The sequence below is a fragment of the Trachemys scripta genome, chromosome 1 (genome assembly GCF_013100865.1).
Source record: "Trachemys scripta elegans isolate TJP31775 chromosome 1, CAS_Tse_1.0, whole genome shotgun sequence".
NCBI lineage: Eukaryota > Metazoa > Chordata > Testudines > Emydidae > Trachemys > Trachemys scripta.
In genome coordinates, this window is record NC_048298.1 from 84,955,009 (window position 1) to 84,971,466 (window position 16,458).

Consider the following 16,458-nt stretch of genomic DNA (forward strand, 5'->3'; position numbering starts at 1 on the left):
GAGGAGTCATCCTCATTTGTGTTCAGAAATCCTATGGTGCTTCACCCAAGAGTAGGAGTGTTAACTAAAGTGTCTTGGACAAATTCCAATTAGGTAATTCAGTTTCTAAAATTTCCCCTCTAGTTTCAGTTAACTTTGATATTCTTCACTTCCAGTCATTTATTGCTGTGTGCAGCTAAACAGTTGCTAAGTTTCACTCCAGCTGTGGCTGAATTTCAGTGGTGGACAAGCATATTATAGGCTGTACTGGGATCTTTCTGAATGGAATGCACTACATAAGCGAAATTATTAAAATGTAGGGATTCATTGATTTGTTTATTGATGGGGTTGTAATTATAGTTTGTAAAACCTGTTCACTTAAAGACCCTTTGTATAGATCTCAAGTATAATCTGTTTTGCTTCTCAGCAATTGAATTGTCATAAACAGTCACATACTTGCTTCAGGATGCAGCAATACTATTGTCAATGTCTTTGTAGGGTTGAAACATCATTTAAGCATTTTTTTTTCTGCCAAGAACTGAATACTTAGGATTTGCTTACATAAGGACATGCAGGAATGTTAATCTGAATTAACTAAAGGTGTGAATTTGAAGTGGATTGGTTAAAACCACATTAAATCCCTGTGTGGATGCTGTTGTTCAGAATTAATGGCCTTAATTTGGTTTAGTTTAATTCACTTCAAAGTTAATTAAGATAGTGAAATAAGGGCACTGTAATTCTGAATGAGGGTGCTAGTTAATTTGGATGAATTTTCTGCATGTCTCTGTGTAGACAAGCTTTTAGTGAAGAGTTTGCAACAGAATTCTTGTGCTGTAGATATGCATTAACCTTTGTCATAAATCTCTGTTCGGAACATAAATAGGATAAGTTATTCTTACAGAACTTGATTTTGCTTGAGATGAGCAAGAAATAATTAAGTGGACTACCTTGGAATAGTCATATTCTACATATCTGTTCCTATATGATTTTTGTCTTTAAAAATAACTTAGAAAATACTTGAGGCCCAATTCTAATCTGAGGTAAGGTTTAACCAATGTGCTTAAGCACAGAAATTGCTTTTTACCCAAGTCCTGTGCTCTCTGATTAAGTTTTAAGTTAATTCTAATCTCTTAAATGATGATGTTTTCTGGCTAGCCAAATGGCTTTGTACAATAGGTGCCCAAACTTCACAGCAGCAGGACATTTTAACAACTGGCTAGGATCTAGAGGGCTGCACCCAAATAAAATAACTTTTGCACCAAATACAATGTTTGTAATTTGACCTGTATTGAACTTTGGCTTTCTAATAAAAATGTAATATTCTAAAGTTCTTCATGTTACTTTTGATATTCTTTCTCTGCAGAGGCAAGCACTTGGGTCTGTACAGTCTGACACTTTTACAGGCCTCTGTTGTGCTAGGGGTAGATAAGCTGTACTTGTAGTCATAGCCTGAATTTATGGGACTTTTGCATCTGGACCTACACTGATTCCCTAGGCTAGCATGGAATTCAGAGCACTCTGGACTCCTCCTAAATGGCTGTCAGAATGTCTTAGAATGGCTGCAGTGATTCTGAGGTGGCATTTTTGTCATTTTCTCTGTTTTTCATTTTTCTCTGCATTTCTCTTCTGTTTTTAGACCTGGCCTCTTCTCAAATTTTCTGAGTCTGCAGACTTAACTCCCTCTCCACCTTAGTAGTTGTCCAGGCCAAAGTTGAAACACCAGTGATAAGCCATTCTAGGAAACTTGAACTGCCACTGCTTTGTCTGTCTCTTTCTCTAGATGAAGATGTCAATCTTCAAGGCAGTCAATCTCATACCTCTTATGAGCACGAAATACACATTAGGGACAAGGGGGAACTAAGTTCTTTGTGCATCTCAGTAACAAACTCATGGTACTAAATACTTTTTAACCGATGGAGCAGGCAGAATTGAAGGATAACAAATTTGGGATTGCAGATGGACCATTGGATGCTCAATAGAACAATGCACAAGCAGAATAAAGTGTATGAAATACACCTCTATAGCCATAAACTAAAACTTGGCAAATGGTAGAACTGGAACACTTCTGATTTAAGAAGTCCTCAAACAATAGGTGGACTTTTCTTCGTAATCTCTTGAAATTAGTTTTGGGCAATTTCTGTTCTAAGCGTTTATACCAAAATAAGGGTACGTCTACACTTACCAGAGGGTCTGGCGGCAGGCAATCGATGTTCTGGGATCGATTTATTGCGTCTGGTTTAGACGCGATAAATCGATCCCGGATCAATCCCGGAAGTGCTCGCCGTCGACGCCGGTACTCCAGCTCGGCGAGAGGAGTACGCGGCATCGATGGGGGAGCCTCCCTGCCATGTCTGGACCCGCGGTAAGTTCAGACTAAGGTACTTCAAATTCAGCTACGTTATTAACTTTGCGTACCTTAGTCCGAAGTGGGGGCTTAGTGGGGACCAGGCCTAAGCCAACTTCTGATGTTCACTTTGGTTATTCTGATGTTTGCATATATCTTATTTGATTTTTTCCCCCCTCCCCTTTTTCCAGCCCTATCGACAAACCTTCAGACGCTCTCAGTATAGGAAATGGTGACAACTCACAGCAGGTATGGCCTGAAAGCCAACATAATGTAAATATGAATTGTATTTGTTTGAAGTTCAGTTGCAACTTTTATTTTGAGAGAAACATAATTTTTTTTGTGAAATATCAGGTGGCATGTTAGTTCTTTTGATAACTGTCAACTAATTTTAAATGCCTTTTGATCCAGAAATGGGCTGCATCGGGCTGATTTGTTTGTCATTTAAACTGTGTGCTCACAGAACTAATCTTAATTTATCTGAATTTTTGTAGTCTTCAAACTGAATTTTAAAATGTTTTATTAATAAGGAATGACTTTAAGTCTAAAGATACATATCTTATTCTATTGACTTTTTTTTCTCCCCTGCCACCAGATAACAAACAGTGACACACCTTCACCACCACCTGGTTTATCAAAACCCAATCCAGTCATACCCATCAGTTCATCCAATCCCAGTGCGCGGTCTCCTTTTGAAGGGGCTGTAACAGAGTCACAGTCGCTCTTCTCGGACAACTTCCGGCACCCCAACCCCATCCCAAGCGGGCTCCCCCCATTCCCCAGCTCTCCACAGACTTCCAGTGACTGGCCCACAGCACCAGAACCACAGAGCCTCTTCACATCAGGTATGAAAGCCTGGTTAAGGTGTTGGAAGTCACTTATTTTTGAAGTTTATGCCTCTTTATTTTTTTTCTCACCATTATTTTAATTACATTTGAGAGTCAACTAAATACGTTTACTTAATTCTTATCAAGAAATCACTCTTCCCAGATCCTAACTGCTTGTTGGAATTATCAGAGCATCTAGTGCAGTAGTATTCATGTCTGCTTAAATGCTAAAAACACAATTTTTTAGCTTAATGTTGAAAGCATGTTCAAAATCTTTTGCTTAAAATAACAGAACAACATAGAGAGATATGAGTAATATATACCAAAAGCCATATTTGTATTATAATCTGAAGATCCAGCGTGCACAGGTTTGTAATTATATTTAGTGAAGTGGTTATGACAGTGTTTTTGGCTGATGGTTATGCAAGCTAGCCTAGTCTCCATCTTTTTTGGCCAGTGTTTGACTACACAATCTAGGGCCAACTACAGCCACTGAAAGGTAACTGCATTGCAGAGATGGTTTTTTAGAATATCCATTCACAGGAATGGGATGTTATGCTGTATCAGGTACATGAACTGAAACTAGACATACTCTGTGGTGGTATCAAGTGTCTAGTGGCTAATGGCACGATATTTTAAAGAATTCTGCCTCATAGATATTTACCATGCTTTTTGCTTAAGTTAATATATTTTTCATGTTTTATTCTCTACCTGAATTGATCATCCTGTTTAGTCATCAAAATTCATACTAAGGAAATGATTGGTATTGAAGACTGATCATGTAAGGAATAAGCAACAGTGGAGGGTGAACTCCCAGGCAACATAGATCTGGTTTCCACTGCTGTCACTTGTGCTTTATGGATTATGTTGCCACTTAAATTTAAGGTTATGTCTAAACTGTGGATCTTGCAGCAGCACAGCTCTACCACTATTTCTGTGCCACTGTAAAGTCACCCATGTAGCTTCTCTTTTCTGGCAGGAGAGTGCTCTCCTGCTGGCCATAATTAAACGACCCCCAGCGAGCGGCGTTAGCTATGTCGGCAGGAGAGCCTCTCCTGCCCACGTAGCACTGTCCACACCAACATTTTTGTCTGTGAAACTTGTCAGTCAGGTGTGGGGGAAAAAAACAAAGTTTTACTGACAAAAATGGTAGTGTAGACAAAGCCTAAATGTGGAAGATCTACTTTCCTCATGCCTAGTGTCTTTTTAATTCTCATATTGGGGATAAAAGTGGAAGTTTAGATTCTAGTCTTCTGAGAAATGATTCACAGAGCAGTTCCCGTAATTTCTCCACTCTTCTCACAATGGTGTGCACTCCTCTAGGCAGTTGATTCCAGCTTCTCCCTGCCAACAGAGGGAGACAATGCAAATGCTCATTTGTGATACTGCCTTATAGAAGGGGTCTTGCTGGCTCAGAATCTGTCTCCAGCCTGATGTCTGTTATACTTTCTCCAAAAACTGAATGACAGCTTCCAATGTTCAGAGACTATGAATTTAATATTTTTAAAACATATATAAACAGTAAGATAGAACTATATATACACAAAGTAAATGAAAATGCAAGGAAGTGTTTTTGGTAACTTGTGTCCACAACAGAGCTTCAAAGCACTTATCAAAATGTACGGTACAGCTATTTTTCTTCAACTTCCTTTGTCTGTCAAGGTGCATATTTTACTCATTCATGTAATTTTGTTTTGTTTATACTCTGCAAGATATTTCCCAGGGTTGCTCAGAAGTCATCAGTACTTGTTTTCAGAACTACCAGAAGCCAAATCTTTTCCCCTCCTACAAAATTGTTACATATCAGCCCTGAAGTACAACATTAGAACTGAAAGCAGACTATTGAATTTAACAGCAACTTTATTTAATAAGACTAAGGGATTTTTACTTTGTCACTCTGACTAATGCATTATTCAGTGGAAAACTTTTACTAGTAAAAACTCAAACAATATTCTGTGCAAGCACCTGCTTAGCCATCCTATATTTCTGTTCTTTGCTGTTACTGAAGATATTTATTTGGTAAGGGCTTTCGTTTTTTGCACGTTAGATCTGTTTCTGCTTTATCCTGCAGTGAAATCAGTCCTGTCTGTAATATCTCAAATCGCCCAAAATTCCTAGTTAGTTTGTAGTGGGGTGAGATAGAAAGATAAGATGGACTGTGAAAGTGGAAGCACTTGTTCAAATACCAAATGTCTTTGAGGCAATGTCATAAAAATGTATTAATATGAAAGGTGACTGGATGTTGACATTTAATAGTATTGGGTCTGAAAACTGCAGAAATAAGACTAAGGAGGTGAGATTAGTTCAGATGTTAAATGTCATCCCTCTTTTCCTCCAACAGAAACCATCCCAGTATCCTCCTCTACAGACTGGCAAGCGGCATTTGGGTTTGGCTCCTCCAAACAGCAAGAGGATGACTTAGGGTTTGACCCCTTTGATATCACCCGCAAAGCCTTAGCAGACCTGATTGAGAAGGAACTGTCAGTCCAAGACCAGCCTTCCCTCTCGCCCACATCTCTTCAGAACCCTTCCCCGCACACTACAACCGCCAAAGGGTCAGGGTCTGGATTCCTGCATCCTGTTGCGCCCTCAAATGCCAACTCTCTCAGTAGCACCTTTCCAGTCTTGCCACAGAGGTTCCCGCAGTTTCAACAGCACCGAGCAGTTTACAACTCCTTCAGTTTTCCAGGCCAAGCAGCTCGCTATCCTTGGATGGCCTTCCCACGCAATAGCATCATGCACTTGAACCACACAGCAAATCCCACCTCAAATAGTAATTTCTTGGACTTGACTCTCCCGCCACAACACAGCACAGGTCTGGGAGGGATCCCTATATCAGGTAGGTGAATCAAGGCAGCTATGAACATATCACCTGATTCATGCCTTCAGCTTCTCTGAGCCAGGGTGGGAAGAGGGGGATAGCCAGCTACCAGTGCTAGATTGCTACCGTGATTGTCATCCTGGGATTCTTTTGGGGCAACATTGTTTTAAATGGGCCCTCTTTCATTTTTTCAGAAGGTTTAGTTGGATGTTTAGCCTTGTAACATTGAGCTTTATAAGGAAGGTGGAGTATCTTGTGCCCAATTATTTCATTTGAAAAGAGATTGAAGAACTGAAATACCAATCTTGCCAAGGTCTGGCTTTCCATGAAAACTTAAAAGGAAGTGTAGGCCTTGGAATTCCAGTCAGACTCCAGTATCAACATGCAGGTGCTAATCCAAGTTTTAAAAAGATATGCAAAAATTATTTGCAAGCATTAAGGAATCAAGCCACCGGCCAGCTGTCTTGGCTAGGTTGTTCCTTTCCACATGCAAGCAAAACAAACTGCATATTTAACAGTCCATGCTATTTATTTCTGCACTCCAAATGGTTTTAATGTTTTACATGCAATCTTCGATGTCCTAAGAGAGAACAGGCCAGTTCTGCACCATGGCTGGATTGGTGGGATATTGCAACAAACATTGTGACTAGAGGGCTAAATAGCCAGAACGTTGGTCTGGTTCACTTCTGGGATTTGGAGCTCATCCTGTACTCCCAAGCCGTATTTAATAATTTGGCCTCAGCAGGTGTTTTCCAGGAAAAATATATTTATATGGAATTTTGTATTCAAAATGACTAGCAATTTAAGGAAGAAAAAGTCTCCTAAGCTATTTGCAGTCATGGGTTGAGGAAAGCTGCTCTGAGACATTGCCACTATTATTTTCTTTGAGAATTTTGGGGAAATACGTTGCAACTTCCTAACTGTAAGAACAGTAGGACTTGATGACCCTTGTGGTCCTTTCTAACCCTACGATTCTATTACTCTAATGATTAAGAAAATCTAAAGGCGAGCGACCTAGAAACTTTTTACTACATATTTTTGCTACTCAAGTGCAGAAGCTAATTTTGGCAGTTTCTTCCTTCCGCTTTGTCCTCTGAATCCTTGCCGATCATTTCCATGCTTTTCCCTAGACTTCCCAAGGATAAAACAGATATTTGTAGCCTGGAACAAATGTTGGGAGTTTCCAGACTAGCCTTTATAATGAAGTTGGCTCCCTCAAGTTAAATGATGATTAACTTGAGGTTTAAAAAACAAAAACAAAAAAAACCCCTTTAGGTAAACAAGAGGGCCCCTATTTTTTTTGCTACTTCATTAAGGTGTTTACACTTACAACCTAACAATGCAAATAGTTCTTTGATCTAATTTAGTGAAAAGTAAAAAATTTATTTGCGCTTTCAGACACTGAAAATTATTCTGAGCTCTGTGACTTGATATATTTTATCCTGGATGAGTGGCTAAAGGTGCGAGTCCAAGGGACCAATGGTAGGGTTGAGGTTAGATATCTTGAGTCATTACAGTTAAAATAAATATTCTGAGGTGTTGCATAGATAACGCCAGCTTTGCAATAAGGCTTTTGATTCTGGCGAAATGGGTTTGCAAGGTCATTCTTAAAAATCACATCATTTAATTGCCTTTTGACCATGCCATTTTCCCTTTTTGTGCGGCACAAGACTTGGGTATCCTTCTTGGTATTGCTCTGGGGGAAGGGACCTTTGTGCCCATGACTAGTATCTAGCCTGTCACTTACACTTTTCGCTGCCTGTGTTTAAAGGACAAATAATATCCTTAAACACTAATGTTTTCTCTCAGTATGTAACCATTAGAACCAAATCATCTTCCAAAAATATTTTTAAGTACAGAAAACACAAAATAAACATCTGCTGAAGTCTCTGTGGAAAGTTCCGTCATGCTAGTTTTGAACTCTTGTTAAGAAAACGTTGAAGGTTGCCTAGTTTAGTCTGGCAAGTCCGTTAACTCTCCAACAACCCACATCCATAGTGGTTTTGATAAACTCCTCCTTCCGAGGGGAATGTCCTCTCATGGATGCATTGGCTAGTCTGTTTTTCTCTGATCCAAAATTAACATAAGTACAAGAAGGTCAGATCATTTTGTTGGATTATGGATTTGTATTGTATGGATTTGTTCTGTTTGCATGGCACATCACAAATGGGTCCTGTTCAATGACTGGGGGCTCCTAGGAACTACTGAAATATAAAATAATTATTCCTGGAAGATAGGAAGTATACTGACATTTCCTCCTACGTTTTCCCATGGCATGTTGATCTATTAGAACACATCTTTTATTTCCCACCACTCACTGATAGAGTTCTCATTTCAGATAGGTCTTTGATCTGCAGAGCTTTCTACAAAATTACTTTTACCTTTTCATGTGATAACTTCCCATCCTTGGGCTTCTCTATACACATACTACTGATACAGTTAAAATGGTACGACCCCTTAATGTGGTTGTAGTTTTACGTTCCATATGGGAAGAATAAGTGATCCTGGTATAAGGCACCTTTATATGGATAATTGCATCCATACTGGGGAATTGTATTAGTATAACTAGATTGGTAAAATCACAGCCTTAACAGATAGTTATACCAATACTAAGGCTGGGTCTACACGAAATCGACCTCTCGGGAATCGATTTATCGCATCCCATCGGGACGCGACAATCGATCCCCGAATCGACGCTCTTACTCCACCAGCGGGGGTGGGAGTAAGGGCCATCGACGGGAAGCCGCAGAGGTCGATTTTGCCGCCGTCCCTACAGCGGGGTAAGTCGGCTGCGATACGTTGAATTCAGCTACACTATTCGCATAGCTGAATTTGCGTATCTTAAATCGCCCCCCCCCCCCCCCGTAGTGTAGATGTAGCCTAAAATCTGTATAGACTAGGTCTTTAAGGCTGTGTTTACACTAAGGGGCTATAATTGATGTTCTAACAGGGCCCTGCATGAGATGGTGTGGTAAGCTCATTTAGCATACAAAAAATAGTGAATTGATAAGTATACATAAAGTTCTATTTAGTTCGTCAAAAAAGTAACATTGAAACTGTGAGTATAATAGAGAAGTTCTCACCTGTGTCATCAGTGGGAGTACTTCTGTAGACAGGGCTCCAACTGCATCCAGCATTTTACTGACATGGTGATAAAAATACTAAAAGCTGCTCATGTTTTGTCTACACTAGGGCTTACCAGCAAGCTGAACACTTTCAGGGATCAGAAATAAATGCTTCCAGGGTGTGTACAATTTAAACAATAATCCTGGACTAGTGTTTAGAAAGAGAGAGGACATTTGAGCCTTCCAACCATCATCCAGTTAACTTTCCTTTCCACTCACCCAGCCATTTTCAACATTTTTTAAAATTTATATGTATATAAAAACAAACCTGATTAAAAGAGCCTTACAAAACTTTGATTTGAAATCAGCATACTGTTCGCTAGACTCTTCAGTCCCATGATTCACTAATTTCACTACAAAATATTTGAGGATATTTAGCCAATTAAATTGCTGAACTTTTTAGTGCTATAATTTTGCATGAAGAAGTTACTTAGTGCCATAGAGTATGGCTCTTTCAAATGTTTTGTTTTAACTATTCCAGTTCCTTTTTTAAGGTTACAAAGGGAGAGAACATTTTAAAATTAATATCAGTTTACATTGGTATTCATTACAATTTTATTTTTCAGTGTTCACTTTAGGACACCATATACATTTTATCTCCTGTTTAGTCCAGAACAGAATTACTTGCTTTACTTTGCAATCCTATAACCCCAAAACAGCTGTGTATGATGCCCAATAATATAAATGGAAGGACACTAAGGGCAGGGCACTATCTAAATGTATATAGGATCCATATTAAGAAAAAAATCAAATGTGCATTTGACTTTGCTTGTTCTGATGTGATTCATGAAGGAAATGTGTGATGGTTGTAAAGCTACTGTATTTCTAATTACAAACATTTAATACTTGGTATGCATAGAAATTTGTAACTGGAATGTTCACTGGGCATTAATTAATTAATATCCATATTTTTCAGTTGGATAGACTAACTATGCTAGATATTGTTTCTTCTGATTGCAAGGGTTTTCATGGTCACATTTTTGTAGGATGTTTAACATTTCTCTTTGGGGGATGGGAGCGATTGGAAGATCAGTATTCTACTAGACATATTTTAATTTTGTATTAATATATAGTAGGACAGTGTGATTATACATGACTACAGAAAAGTTATAGTTATACCTGCAGTTATACCTGCTCTTCTGAGTACAGTTATGACAGTTGAATCATTTTCATCAGTCTTGCTAAGCCCCTAGATTTGGAGAGCGCAGGTAGATTTTTTTGAGATTCCTTAGTTCTGGAATGTTGGTCATAATCAGTCACCTTCAGGGCCTGGTGCCAGAATCATCTCAGGCTTTTGCTTGGATATAGGTGTAATTGAGAAATTGCTTCTATTGAATCAGGGGTTGTCTAGCTTGATAGCAAATCTCTTGTACGTACACACAATCTGATAGATGGGAGCACTCTGTAAATAGGGAAAATAATGCCTGAGTGAACTAAAAGTGGAGGCTTCTTTTTTAAACAGGCTTAAATTTGTAAGAAGGTTGAGCAGCACACAAGTCCTCCTATATTGCTATTTCTACATACAAACACGTTAACTGTTACTACATAACAACCAAGGTGATGGCTTACAACAGTGCACCTTTACCTGTTTGCTTCAGGCGTCTAAAGTAGAATTACCTAGAACAAAGAGGGCAAAGCAAATTATATCTATCTCATATTCTTATTAGGTTTTCCTTTTTTAATGTAACACTCCACATATGAAAGGTTTATCGCTCTGCCCTCTCCCACCATTTGAGTCATATGGCATCTCATCATATCTATCAAATTTAAGCTGAACATCAAATCTCTTTACCTGCTACCATACTTCAGGCAGTATGCTATTAACATCACTGCTTTACTAAGATGTTGGCCTCTGCCGCCTCCTTCCTTGAATTCCCATGAGTCAGACCATGGAGGAAGGTGATGTATCAAACATAGCCAATACGGAGAGTCTTTCTCCTGCATTGACATTGAGGGAGCAGTTTTCAGACTTTCTGATTTAACACCTTCACACCCAAGTCTAACCCTTCTTTCTGTTAGGAATGTCTCTACCTCACTGGTCTTTACCCCTCTGACCTTGTCACTTGTGTGTCTCGTGATTGAGTCTTTCTAGATCCTATACAGAGCAAGGCGTGGTATGTTTTGAACAAGTCTTGGGAGCCATGAGCTCTTGAGCTTCTGACATGCTCTGTGGCCTTGGCCAAATCACATGATGATTCTGCTGCAGTTTCCCCTCCCGTAAAATGGGGATACTTGCCTATCTTGGAGGGATGTATTAAGTGTGTTGTAAAATGCATTGATGGTGAAAAGAGCTGTGTATGAAGTATTAGCTAATCTGTTCCTCCATGGCCATGTGACTTTTAACAGCAGCGTCCCGACTTTTCTAGTCTCTCACTCCCACTGACCACTCTGTTTGTTTGAATGTTCTCTAATGCCTCGCTCAATTTAATATTTCCACCTTTTCATCCTATTCTTGGCCACGTGCAAAGGATTTCTATCCACCTTTTAATGTAACTGGCCAAACTTGCAGCACTGTCACAGACACTTTATTCACCTTCTGTCACCCTTCTGACATAGTACCGTATATACTCCTTATATACTCTATCATAAGCTGGTTCGTTTATAAGCCGACCCCCCAAGATGGATAAGTAAAAATGGAAAATTTTTATAATCCATTCATAAGCCGACTTTATAATTCAGGGGTCAGCAAACTTTGGCTCCCGGACCATCAGGAGATGGTTTGTTTACCTTGAGCGTCCGCAGGCACCGAGGTAAACCTAAATAAACAAAGTGTCCCGGCGCGCCAGCTGCTTACCCTGATGGGCCAGGACAGCAACTGGTGAGGAAATTTTGGGGGGGGGGCCGGGAAATGCGAGTCAGGGGAGTAACCCCTGTGACCACCCTCCACATGACCCCCTCTCCCCCAGCCCGGGACCCCCACACTCTCCCTATACCATCCCTTCAGGACCCCCACACTCTCCCAGTCCCATCCATTCCCACCTTATCTGGGGAGGATGTCTCTGGCCTGGCTGGAACTGGTCCGGCAGGCTGGGCAGCGTGGCGGCAGCCTGCTCTGGTGGGCCAGACCGGGCAGCGCGACCGCAGCATGTTCCGGCGGGGTGGCACGGCCTCAGCGTGCTCCGGCAGCATGGCCAGAGCCTGCTCTGGAGGGCGGGACAAAGCAGCACGGCTGCAGCTGCTTCGGAGGCTGCGGGGAGAGCAGCGTGGCCAGAAGCGGAGAGACTCTGGCCCCGCCTCTTCCCTTCTGGCTGTGCTGCCTCCCCTTGCTCCTTCTGTTGAGGGGTGGAGTAGAAGGGGGCTGGATCCCACATCTCCCTCTCTATACCCGTTCATGAGCTGACCCCCTTCTCTGGTGCTTCCCTTTTTTACTAAAAAAAAATTCGGCTTATGAACGAGTATATACGGTACTTTAAGGAAAACTACCTGTTTACTTGACACTTTTCCTTGTCATTTGGTCTTGCCTCAGCAGCATTGCTTGCAACATTTCTACTATTATCAACAATTCCTTTTCATTCTGCTGTTACCTTCCCAGCGCCCTAAAATCTGTTACTACCCACCTATTCATAAGCCTTTCTCTGACCATGACGTGCACACTAATCACCAAAACTGAGCAGTGATTTTGGGTGCCCAAATAGAGACACCTTAAAGGAGTCTCCATTTTCAGAAAGTGAACACTTGCTATCAGATGCCACGTTGGTACCCAAGATCACTATAGAATCATAGAATATCAGAGTTGGAAGGGACCTCAAGAGGTCATCTAATCCAACCCCCTGCTCAAAGCAGGACCAATTCCCAGCTAAATCATCCCAGCCAGGGCTTTGTCAAGCCGGGCCTTAAAAACCTCCAAGGAAGGAGACTCCACCACCTCCCTAGGTAACGCATTCCAGTGTTTCACCACCCTCCCAGTGAAATAGTTTTTCCTGATATCCAACCTGGACCTCCCCCACTGCAACTTGAGACCATTGCTCCTTGTTCTGTCATCTGCCACCACTGAGAACAGCCGAGCTCCATCCTCTTTGGAACCCCCCCTCAGGTAGTTGAAGGCTGCTATCAAATCCCCCCTCATTCTTCTCTTCTGGAGACTAAACCATCCCAGTTCCCTCAGCCTCTCCACATAAGTCATGTGCTCCAGACCCCTAATCATTTTTGTTGCCCTCCGCTGAACTCTTTCCAATTTTTCCACATCCTTCTTGTAGTGTGGGGCCCAAAACTGGACACAGTATTCCAGATGAGGCCTCACCAATGTCGAATAAAGGGGAACGATCACTTTCCTCGATCTGCTGGCAATGCCCCTACTTATACAGCCCAAAATGCCGTTAGCCTTCTTGGCAACAAGAGCACGCTGTTGACTCATATCCAGCTTCTCGTCCACTGTGACCCCTAGGTCCTTTTCTGCAGAACTGCTACCTAGCCATTCGGTCCCTAGTCTGTAGCAGTGCATGGGATTCTTCCGTCCTAAGTACAGGACTCTGCACTTGTCCTTGTTGAACCTCATCAGGTTTTTTTCGGCCCAATCCTTTAATTTGTCTAGGTCCCTCTGTATCCGATCCCTACCCTCTAGTGTATCTACCACGCCTCCTAGTTTAGTGTCATCTGCAAACTTGCTGAGAGTGCAGTCCACACCATTCTCCAGATCATTAATAAAGATATTAAACAAAACCGGCCCCAGGACCGACCCTTGGGGCACTCTGCTTGAAACCGGCTGCCAACTAGACATGGAGCCATTGATCACTACCCGTTGAGCCCGACGATCTAGCCAGCTTTCTATCCACCTTACAGTCCATTCATCCAGCCCATACTTCTTTAACTTGGTGGCAAGAATACTGTGGGAGACCGTATCAAAAGCTTTGCTAAAGTCAAGGAATAACACATCCACTGCTTTCCCCTCATCCACAGAGCCAGTTATCTCATCATAGAAGGCAATTAGGTTAGTCAGGCACGACTTCCCCTTCGTGAATCCATGCTGACTGTTCCTGATCACTTTCCTCTCCTCTAAACGTTTCATAATTGATTCCTTGAGGACCTGCTCCATGATTTTTCCAGGGACTGAAGTGAGGCTGACTGGCCTGTAGTTCCCCGGATCCTCCTTCTTCCCTTTTTTAAAGATGGGCACTACATTAGCCTTTTTCCAGTCATCTGGGACCTCCCCCGATCGCCATGAGTTTTCAGAAATATTCAAAAAACTATTTAGTTTTGAAAATCTTGGCTGGTTTAGTCTTTAACCCCTTCTTTCTTAGCAAAATGATTGTGTTGCTATCTATGTTCAAACCACGTTTTTGACAATAGCCTCAACTACTTGTAATTCAGTTTCACTATGATAATTGCCTAGTAGCATCTGTGTATTCAGTCATCAGCAAAAGTTTGTCTTGACCTCTGTGTAAATCTTGGCACTCACTGGTTGACTTTGTCCTCCTGAATAGTCTCTGTAATTGTTCAGGTGTTGGGTTTCTTTTCATTGTGGTCCTTCCCCCTATAACACCGCTTTGTCTCTGGTGATTTCTCCTATTGAAACTCAAGAGCTCAGTTCTAAGGCCTTTACTCCCCTACTTCTGTCACTTCTGTTTTTAACTGCTACTTTTTCCTGTTATCCTGATAAATGTTTCAGCTGGTTCAGCACAATACATAGTAAATGGTAATCCATCTATAACCAGTTTTCTGGGATTTCTTTAGTCTTATCTATCCCACAGTGTTAGCAGTATGAACTCTATTGAATCAGTGTTAGTTCATAGTTGTTCCTGTATATTGTATCCTTTAAATCAGTGGTTTTCAAACTGAGAGTCACGACCCAGTACTGGATCGTGGAATGTAAGGCACTGGGTCGCGGTGGCTCTGGTCAGCACCACCGACTGGGCCGTTAAAAGTCCCGTCGGCGGTGCTGCCCAGCTATGGCAGGCTAGTCCCTACCTGTTCCGACACCGCGCTGTGCCCTGGAAGCAGCCAGCAGCAAGTCTGGCTCCTAAGCGGGCAATTGGAGCTGGGGGTGGTGGTGGTGCCTGCCAGCAAGAGCCACACAGAGCCACTTGCGGGCCTCCGCCTAGGAGCCGGACCTGCTGTTGGCCGCTTCTGGGGTGCAGTGCGATCCGCGGTGCTAGAACAGGTGGGAAGCCTGCCTCTGCACCCCGGCTGCGCCACTGACCAGAAGCCGCCGGAAGTAAGCCTGCTTCCCAATCCCCTGCCCCAGCCCTGAGTCCCCCCTCAAATCCCTAGCCCCATCATGCACCCCAAACCCCTCATCCCCGGCCCCAGCCCAGAGCCTGCACTCCCAGCCCAGAGCCCTGACCCCCTCCCACACTCATTCCCAGCCCCACCCCACAGACCTCACCCCCACACCTCAACCCTCTGCCCCAGCCCTAAGCCCCTCCCAAACCCCGCATCCCCAGCTCCGTTGGGTCGTGGGCATCCACTGGGTCACCAGAAAAAAGTTTGAAAACTACTACTTTAAATTACCACTCTTACACTGATTGTCAAGTCTCTGCTTACTTCAGTCTTGTTCGCTTACGGATTAATTTTTCACCTAAATATCGGTCAAGGGTTTGTGGGACAAATTTCAAACTCTGTTCTGGCTTCTGATCTCCCATTTTGCCTTCAGTTCCCATAACCATAGCCCTCTCCTTGACTCTGATCTCCCCATATATGCTTTGTCTGCAAACTTGCCTATTGTCACTTCCGCAACATTGCCTCTGTGTACCCCCGGTCTTGATGCTACTTCTGCAGAGATCTTTATCTTGCTTTGAATACTGTAACTCCTTTTAGAGTTTCTCAAGTTCCTGTTTGTTCCAGCATATACAAAATGTTGCTTCCCACATAGGTGTAGAGTGGAAAGATCTCCAAGCATATACCCAGGTTCCCTACTAATTTCAGGGACCAGACTGACATTGCCTTGTTTTTAAAAACCAACCATAAGACATGTTTCATTCTGCCTCTTGAATCTTTGTTCTCCATCTGCTCCCTCTACTCATTTACTAAGTAAGAAGATGTTGAGAGAGAGAGTCGTGTGTGTTCAAGAACTTTCTACACATCTTCTTCCATCTGGAGCAGTCTCATTGTTTCTCTACCTTTTTTAAAATCTCATTTGTGCTCTTACCTTTGCTGTTAATTTTGTAATTGTATTTAACCCTGAGGTGTTTCAGATACAGTTGTATGAAAGGTGTTATTCCTAATAAACCTCACTGTATAAATATCAGTACGCTAGTCTATAGCAGTGGTTCTCAACCTTTTTTCATTTGCAGACCCCTAAAAAACTTCCAATGGAGATATGGACCTCTTTGGAAACTTCAGATGCAAGTGCCAGACCCCTTTGGAAATCTATTGTCGGTGTATATATAGTTGAATTCTCTTCTGTCACTTTTCAGTCTGTCTTTT

The 16,458-nt window shown here is 42.0% G+C and overlaps 1 protein-coding gene across 7 annotated transcripts in view; it reads left to right on the forward strand.

The window, feature by feature from the left end:
- CNOT4 (CCR4-NOT transcription complex subunit 4) overlaps nucleotides 1-16,458 on the forward strand; it is a 128,095-nt gene that overhangs the window by 80,742 nt on the left and 30,895 nt on the right. For all 7 annotated transcript variants that reach the window (XM_034773834.1, XM_034773843.1, XM_034773862.1 and 4 more), the window contains 3 exons: nucleotides 2,515-2,572; nucleotides 2,919-3,168; nucleotides 5,492-5,989. In XM_034773834.1, coding sequence (XP_034629725.1) covers nucleotides 2,515-2,572; nucleotides 2,919-3,168; nucleotides 5,492-5,989 — 806 coding nt within the window. The remainder of the gene's footprint in view (nucleotides 1-2,514; nucleotides 2,573-2,918; nucleotides 3,169-5,491; nucleotides 5,990-16,458) is intronic.